The following is a 9,125-nucleotide window of genomic DNA, read 5'->3' as shown; positions in this document are numbered from 1 at the left end:
GGACCGGCACGGCACACGAGGGGATGGGTGGCCAACACCATACCCGGCCGCCTTTGTCTCCCCAGTGGCGATGTTTACTCCACACCGCACCGGGTGCTCCGATGAGCACGGTTGCCTACGTACGATGCGAAAGAATTTCAACACACACACCAATACCGACACCTGCCATTCGCCACAAAGTGGCGGTGACGTCACCACGACGCTTGTGCCAGGCCATGTGCACCTTGAGGCCACGTGAAGTGTCGAACGCCCGCTGGCAGGAGGTCACAGGGCAGACCCAGGTGCGACGGGTCGACTGACTGAGATGACTGAGATGAACTGGCTGATGCACCACCTGTGCCCCCTACTGGCTGATGCACCTCCTGTGCCCCCTACTGTGCCAACGTGCTGTGTTTTAGCCACCCGGCACTCCACTCGTTGTTGTGAGCGTCGCTCCTCCGCCCTCCGTTATTGTTGGAGGGCGACTGCCTCCAACTGCCCAGTAGCGTCCTTCACGAGCCTCCTCCACAGAGGCCGATCTTGACACCGCTGGTGCCAGTCATCGGCAAGTCCACTCAGCTCCACATCCTCCTGTACCACATCACTCCATCTCTTCTCTAGCCCGTGCCGCGCCCGTTTAGCCCCCTCGATCCGGCCGAACAAAAGCTGTTGAGGCATGCGGTGGCTGGGCATGCGGGCTACATGACCCAGCCAACGCAGCCTTGCCTGCCGGAGGAGCTCACCGATGGGACTTTGCCCAGATCTTTCAAGGATTTGTGAGCTCCTCACACAATCCAGCCTGCAGGTTAAACTCAGGATGGATCGTAGGCACACACACACGCACGCACACACCACACACACGGACTCACTTATCTCGGCCGGGCCTCAGCTTGACGCTGTACAGTGCGAAGACGGGACGGTGGTCGGACGTGCGGATGGAGCGGCAGGAGGTGTAGAGCAGCGAGTTCACCTCGCCCGGCACGCGCGCCCGGCACAGCACGCGGTCCTGCACCGCCACGCCCAGCCGCACACACCGTGACCCCAGACTGAACCACCGTGACCCACAGCCTGAACCACCGTGACTCACAACCTGAACCACCGTGACTCTTAGCCTGAACCACCGTGACCCACAGCCTGAACCACCGTGACCCATAGCCTGAACCACCGTGACTCACAACCTGAACCACCGTGACTCTTAGCCTGAACCACCGTGACGCACATCCTGAACCACCGTGACCCACAGCCTGAACCACCGTGACTCACAACCTGAACCATCGTGACTCTTAGCCTGAACCACCGTGACCCACAGCATGAACCACCGTGACTCACAACCTGAACTACCGTGACCCACAGCCTGAACTACCGTGACCCACAGCCTGAACCACCGTGACTCACAGCCTGAACCACCGTGACTCACAACCTGAACTACCGTGACTCACAACCTGAACTACCGTGACCCACCGCCTGAACTACCGTGACCCACAGCCTGAACCACCGTGACCCACAGCCTGAACTACCGTGACTCACAACCTGAACCACCGTGACCCACAGCCTGAACCACCGTGACTCACAACCTGAACTACCGTGACCCATAGCCTGAACTACCGTGACCCACAGCCTGAACCACCGTGACTCACAGCCTGAACCACCGTGACTCACAACCTGAACTACCGTGACTCACAACCTGAACTACCGTGACCCACAGCCTGAACTACCGTGACCCACAGCCTGAACCACCGTGACTCACAACCTGAACTACCGTGACTCACAACCTGAACCACCGTGACTCACAACCTGAACTACCGTGACCCACAGCCTGAACTACCGTGACCCCTAGCCTGAACCACCGTGACTCACAGCCTGAACCACCGTGACCCACAGCCTGAACCACCGTGACTCACAGCCTGAACCACCGTGACTCACAGCCTGAACCACCGTGACTCACAGCCTGAACCACCGTGACTCACAGCCTGAACCACCGTGACCCACAACCTGAACCACCGTGACTCATTGCCTGAACCACCGTGACCTACAACCTGAACCACCGTGACTCACAGCCTGAACCACCGTGACCCACAGCCTGAACCACCGTGACCCACAGCCTGAACCACCGTGACTCATAGCCTGAACCACCGTGACCCATAGCCTGAACCACCGTGACTCAGAGCCTGAACCACCGTGACTCACAGCCTGACCCCCCGTGACCCATAGCCTGAACCACCCAGACCCCCGTGACCCATGACCTGAACCACCGTGACCCCCCCGTGACCCACGACCTGAACCACCGTGACCCACGACCTGAACCACCGTGACCCACGACCTGAACCACCCAGACCCACTGTGACCCACGACCTGAACCACCCAGACCCCCGTGACCCACGACCTGAACCACCGTGACCCCCCGTGACCCACGACCTGAACCACCGTGACCCACCGTGACCCACGACCTGAACCACCATTACCCACGACCTGAACCACCGTGACCCACGACCTGAACCACCGTGACCCACCGTGACCCACGACCTGAACCACCGTGACCCACGACCTGAACCACCGTGACCCACGACCTGAACCACCGTGACCCCCCGTGACCCACGACCTGAACCACCGTGACCCACCGTGACCCACGACCTGAACCACCGTGACCCACGACCTGAACCACCGTGACCCACGACCTGAACCACCGTAACCCACGACCTGAACCACCGTGACCCATGACCTGAACCACCGTGACCCACGACCTGAACCACCGTGACCCCCCGTGACCCACGACCTGAACCACCGTGACCCACCGTGACCCACGACCTGAACCACCGTGACCCACGACCTGACCCCCCGAAACCCACGACCTGAACCACCCAGACCCCCCGTGACCCACGACCTGAACCACCGTGACCCCCCGTGACTCACGACCTGAACCACCCAGACCCCCCGTGACCCACGACCTGAACCACCGTGACCCCCTGTGACCCACGACCTGAACCACCGTGACCCCCCATGACCCACGACCTGAACCACCCAGACCCCCCGTGACTCACGACCTGAACCACCGTGACCCCCCGTGACCCCCGACCTGAACCACCATGACCCCCCGTGACCCACGACCTGAACCACCGTGACCCCCCGTGACCCCCAGCCTGAACCACCACCCAGAGCCACTGACCGTGTAGGAGGGGACGCGCTTCTTGGCGGAGCTGTCGAAGGTGTCGGCTCCCACGTCGTACTTGTAGGTGGGCGGGAACAAGATGAGCGCCTCGCTGAAGCCACGGAACACGGAGCCTGGGGGGGGGGGGTGAGGGCCGCGGTCGGGGGGAGGGTGGGGGGGGGAGAGACAGAGGGGGGGGGAGGGGGGGGGGATAGAGGGGGGAGGGGGGGGCAGGGGGGGGAGGGGGGGGGCAGGGGGACAGAGGGGGGCAGGGAGAGAGAGAGGGGGGGGGCATGAGAGGAAGTCAGCTGGGACAGAGACCACTTGCACTCACGCGCTGGCCGCGGTGGTGGTGGTGACGGTGTGGTGAGGTGGTGGCGATGCTGGTGGTGACGTGGTGGCGATGCTGGTGGTGGTGGCGTTGGTGGTGGTGACGGTGTGGTGATGTGGTGGCAATGCTGGTGGTGGTGGCGGTGGTGGTGGTGACGGTGTGGTGATGTGGTGGCAATGCTGGTGGTGATGGTGGCTGTTGACGGTGGTGGTGGTGATATGGTGGTGATGCTGGTGTTGATCGCCATGGTGGTGATATCTGTGGTGGCGGTGGCGGTGGCGTCGGTGGTGGTGATGGTGGTGGCTGTGGTAGTGGTGGTGGTGGCTGTGGTAGTGGTGGTGGCGGTGGTGGTGATGGTGGTGGTGGTATCTGTGGTGACGGCGGTGGTGGCTGTGGTGGTGGCTGTGGTGGCGTTGTCGGCTGCGGCGCCGTGTGGCTCACGCACCGTCGCGCAGCTTGGGCGTGAGCTGGTCGTGTGCGAGCAGCCGGTCGAGGTCGCCGTGGGCGCCGCTCTGCGCCAGCGCCTCGGCCTCGGCGCGCTCCAGGTCCAGGCGGAAGTTGAGGTCCCCGCACCAGAAGACGACGTCAAAGCGGCTCGTCACGTCCGCTGGGCGGGAGACATCGTCGAGACAAAGATCCCCCGCGTAGCCTCAACAGACTGTAGGGGCAAGTGCTGTTAGCGAGCAGCACCCATGGCGATGTTTACTACGCACCGCACCGGGTACTCATTTGAGGCTGAGTCGACCTAGGGGAGGCCTGGGACCGGTTCAGATAATCGTCACCGGTGTTGGCCGCGAGCGGGAATCGAACTCGGGCCGCTGGCTTTGCAGCACAGCGTAGCGCTAACCGCGACACTACCCCTACCCCACGTACACACACGCACGCACACAGGCACTGTGGCCGTCTGGAACGCTCCTTCATTCCGATATTAGGAAGCCACTGGAGCTACGCCGTTTTAAATCATCATCTCGATTGACAAACTCGCGCCTCTGGAACCGCTGTTTGTGTTTTAGATTCGTCGTCCGTCCACCGCACCTCCAATTAGCGCGGTTGGCTAAGTACGGCGCAAAAGAAGTTCAACATACAAGGGTGTGCTTTAGCTGTAGCTGTGTGTAGCTGTGTGTAGCTGTGTGTAGCTGTGTGTAGCTGTAGCTGTGTGTAGCTGTGTGTAGCTGTAACTGTGTGTAGCTGTGTGTAGCTGTAGCTGTGTTTAGCTGTAGCTGTGTGTAGCTGTAGCTGTGTGTAGCTGTAGCTGTGTGTAGCTGTAGCTGTGTGTAGCTGTGTGTAGCTGTGTGTAGCTGTAGCTGTGTGTAGCTGTAGCTGTGTGTAGCTGTGTGTAGCTGTAGCTGTGTGTAGCTGTGTGTAGCTGTGTGTAGCTGTAACTGTGTGTAGCTGTGTGTAGCTGTAGCTGTGTGTAGCTGTAGCTGTGTGTAGCTGTGTGTAGCTGTAACTGTGTGTAGCTGTGTGTAGCTGTAGCTGTGTGTAGCTGTAGCTGTGTGTAGCTGTAGCTGTGTGTAGCTGTGTGTAGCTGTAGCTGTGTGTAACTGTAGCTGTGTGTAGCTGTAGCTGTGTGTAGCTGTGTGTAGCTGTAGCTGTGTGTAGCTGTGTGTAGCTGTGTGTAGCTGTAGCTGTGTGTAGCTGTAACTGTGTGTAGCTGTGTGTAGCTGTAGCTGTGTGTAGCTGTAACTATGTGTAGCTGTGTGTAGCTGTAGCTGTGTGTAGCTGTAGCTGTGTGTAGCTGTAGTTGTGTGTAGCTGTGTGTAGCTGTAGCTGTGTGTAGCTGTGTGTAGCTGTAGCTGTGTGTAGCTGTAGCTGTGTGTAGCTGTGTGTAGCTGTGTGTAGCTGTAGCTGTGTGTAGCTGTGTGTAGCTGTAGCTGTGTGTAGCTGTGTGTAGCTGTGTGTAGCTGTAGCTGTGTGTAGCTGTAGTTGTGTGTAGCTGTGTGTAGCTGTAGCTGTGTGTAGCTGTGTGTAGCTGTAGCTGTGTGTAGCTGTAGCTGTGTGTAGCTGTGTGTAGCTGTGTGTAGCTGTAGCTGTGTGTAGCTGTAGCTGTGTGTAGCTGTGTGTAGCTGTAGCTGTGTGTAGCTGTGTGTAGCTGTAGCTGTGTGTAGCTGTAGCTGTGTGTAGCTGTGTGTAGCTGTAGCTGTGTGTAGCTGTAGCTGTGTAGCTGTGTGTAGCTGTAGCTGTGTGTAGCTGTAGCTGTACCGCTGTCCTGCTGGTAGGCGTTGGTGAGAGGGACGACGCGAGGGAGGGGAAGGGACTCGATGATCTTGTTGTAGTCGAGGATTCGCTCCATCACCTTGCTGTCTCCAGCTGCAACCACCACAACCACAACCACCACAACCATCAACCACAACCACCACCACAATCACCACAACCACCACCATCAACACCACAACCACCATCAACCACAATCAACCACAATCAACACCACCACCATCAACACCACCACCATCAACACCACCACCACAACCACAATCACTATCAACCACAATCAACACCATCACCACCACCAACACCACCACCAACACCACCACCATCAACACCACCACCACAATCACCATCAACCACAATCAACACCACCACCACCACCACCGTCAACCACCACGACCACAATCACCACCATCAATTACCACAACCACCACCACCAACCACCACGACCATCAACAACCACCACAACAGGTGAGGGCAGCAGCAGCAGCAGAGTCTCACAGGTGAGGGCAGCAGCAGCAGAGTCTCACAGGTGAGAGGGGCAGCAACAGCAGAGTCTCACAGGTGAGGGCAGCAGCATCATCAGAGTCTCACAGGTGAGGGCAGCAGCATCAGCAGAGTCTCACAGGTGAGAGGGGCAGCAACAGCAGAGTCTCACAGGTGAGAGGGGCAGCAACAGCAGAGTCTCACAGGTGAGGGCAGCAGCATCAGCAGAGTCTCACAGGTGAGAGGGGCAGCAACAGCAGAGTCTCACAGGTGAGGGCAGCAGCATCAGCAGAGTCTCACAGGTGAGGGGGCAGTAGCAGCAGCAGTCTCACAGGTGAGAGGGGCAGCAACAGCAGAGTCTCACAGGTGAGGGCAGCAGCATCAGCAGAGTCTCACAGGTGAGAGGGGCAGCAACAGCAGAGTCTCACAGGTGAGGGCAGCAGCATCAGCAGAGTCTCACAGGTGAGGGGGCAGTAGCAGCAGCAGAGTCTCACAGGTGAGGGGGCAGCAGCAGCAGCAGCAGCAGCATCAGAGTCTCACAGGTGAGGGGGCAGCAGCATCAGCATCAGCAGTAGCAGCATCATCATCAGCATCAGCATCATCATCATGAGCATCATCATCAGCGTCATCTCACAGGTGAGGGGGCAGCAGCAGCATCAGCAGCAGAGTCTCACAGGTGAAAGCAGCAGCAGCATCATCATGAGCAGCGTCATCATCAGCGTCAGCGTCTCACAGGTGAGGGGGCAGCATCATCATCAGCAGTAGCAGCATCATCAGCGTCATCTCACAGGTGAGGGGGCAGCAGCAGCATCAGCAGCAGCGTCTCACAGGTGAGAGCAGCAGCAGCAGCATCATCATGAGCAGCGTCATCATCATCGTCAGCGTCTCACAGGTGAGGGGGCAGTAGCAGCAGCATCATCAGCAGCATCATCATGAGCATCATCATCATGAGCGTCATAGTGAGCGTCATCTCACAGGTGAGAGCATCAGCAGCAGCATCAGCATCATCATCATGAGCGTCAGCGTCTCACAGGTGAGAGCATCATCATCAGCAGCAGCGTCATCATCATGAGCGTCATCGTCAGCGTGGTCTCACAGGTGAGGTGCGAGGTGACGAAGAGGAAGGAGGTGCCGAAGAAGGTGAAGGCGACGGCCACGGCCCCCTTGGTCTTGATCTGGGAGACGGCGCGCGTCGTCACCGTGGCGTGCTCCACCTCTACAAAGACAAAGGTCCCCCGCGTAGCCTCGACGCGCCGCCGGGGCGAGTGCCTGCGGAGGCCGGCGCCGTCTAGCCGCCAGGGCTGAACGACGAATCGATTTCAAGTCGAAATCGGGATTTGAAACGATGCGGTGAGCGAATTGCAAAGGCTGCGATTTTTTTGAGATTTGAAAAGTCCGATTACTTTTTCGATTTAAAGCTTTCGTGACTGCAGGGATTCATCTTCTTGGTTCTTTCGGTAAAGTCACGTAGAAGGGAGGTAATAAACTAATACAAATAAAACATGATAAAATAATACAATTCTCACGACGTTTCGGCCACAACTCAAGCAGCCGTCCTCAGGTGAAGAACAGGACTGTCGGAAAGACGTCGTGAGAATTGTATTTTATTACGTTAATTTTTATTATTTTATTATTTCCCTTCTACGTGACTTTACCGAAAGAACCAAGAAGATGAATCCCGGCAGCCACGAAAGCTTTAAATCGAAACTCAACACTCGCTTTAACGCCGTGGAGAACAGGCAGAGTGCGGACTCCACTCACTCGCTCACGCTCGCACTCTGCAGAACGGGGGGAGGAGACGCACACTCCAAATATACAACATGCATCGTCGGGGTTCGGGTTCGAACCCACGGTACCCTTACGTGCCAGGCTGGGGGAGACGTAACATCTCTCAAAAGCGCCGTCTCAAACCGCAACGTGAAAGTGCATCCTTCACAGAGCCAGGCGACCCCGCTGAATATTGGATCGTTCCACACTTGCATTGTTTTGTTCGTTTTCAAATCAGGGCTGTCGGAAAGACAGCGTCTGAATGAACACCGCCAAGCTTGGCAGCGTATATTTAAGCTGGGTTAGGGGGGGAAGAGCGCCTTGACAAAGGAATTTGCATATCAACTTTCTTATTGGAATTGTTAAAAAATATATATTAGTATAACTTTATTTATTTAACTTAACAATTGTTGATAATTGGTTCTTTACCCTTCTATCTGGCAACAAAACTGACACCTTTTTACAAGGAGTCATGTTTGAATAGACCGCAATACCTGTAGTCATAATACAAACAAAAGAACATAACTCTGATAATATATGCACTGTCCTTGAAGTTGATTGGTCCACACCCGAGACAGCTTTCCTTAGAGCCTAGTCTCACATGGGTTGGACCAGATGACGCCAAAAGGCGCACAACTCAACGGCTGCAGGTATTGCGGTCTATTCAAACTTAACAATTGTTCTTTATTTGATTGTTCTATTCCAATACAAAAACATTTAAATAAATGCATGTTGGAAGCAATTCATATCTTTTAAGTTCTCATACTTGCATTAGAATGTATATAGAGCAGTTCATATTGTGATGGTATCACGTGGTAATGCTCCATTGCATGTTTTAAATCTATTACACAGTGACTATTGAACTGAAGCCTGACTTTAAAAAATGTAATCGCAAATCAAATCGCAATATCCGTCAGAAAAATCGCTGACGACTTTTTTTTGACGCACGAGCACCGTGTACTCGTTTGAGGCCGAGTCGACCTAGGGGAGGCCCAGGTTCAGGTAATCGTCAGCGGTGTCGGTGGCTGTGAGCGGGAATTCCAAGTGAGGTTGCCGGGTTCTTAGCGCGGCGCGCTAACCGCTGCAGGCGCGTGTTAACAGGCACGCACGCGCTAACACACACTGCACACGCGATAATCACAACGAACTTAGTTTACACCATTGGAACCTCATTTGTCAGTAAAAAATGATAATTGTTTTTTTACTCTT

At 56.3% G+C, this 9,125-nt stretch overlaps 1 protein-coding gene across 1 annotated transcript in view; it reads right to left on the bottom strand.

Annotated features, from left to right (window-relative positions):
- Positions 1 to 737: 737 nt before the first annotated feature.
- The window catches only part of INPP5E (inositol polyphosphate-5-phosphatase E), a 30,857-nt gene continuing 22,469 nt past the window's right edge, over positions 738 to 9,125 (bottom strand). Inside the window, exons 5-9 of the mRNA XM_078881365.1 lie at positions 7,246 to 7,365; positions 5,658 to 5,765; positions 3,901 to 4,062; positions 3,143 to 3,258; positions 738 to 985 (exon numbers count right to left, since the gene is read on the bottom strand). Of these exons, the coding sequence (XP_078737491.1) occupies positions 845 to 985; positions 3,143 to 3,258; positions 3,901 to 4,062; positions 5,658 to 5,765; positions 7,246 to 7,365 (647 nt within the window). The 3' untranslated portion in view covers positions 738 to 844. The remainder of the gene's footprint in view (positions 986 to 3,142; positions 3,259 to 3,900; positions 4,063 to 5,657; positions 5,766 to 7,245; positions 7,366 to 9,125) is intronic.

Source organism: Lampetra fluviatilis, chromosome 61, assembly GCF_964198595.1.
Source record: "Lampetra fluviatilis chromosome 61, kcLamFluv1.1, whole genome shotgun sequence".
NCBI classification, from domain to species: Eukaryota; Metazoa; Chordata; class Hyperoartia; order Petromyzontiformes; family Petromyzontidae; genus Lampetra; species Lampetra fluviatilis.
Note: the sequence above shows the minus strand (reverse complement) of the source record. Positions and strands in the feature narration are given on the sequence as shown.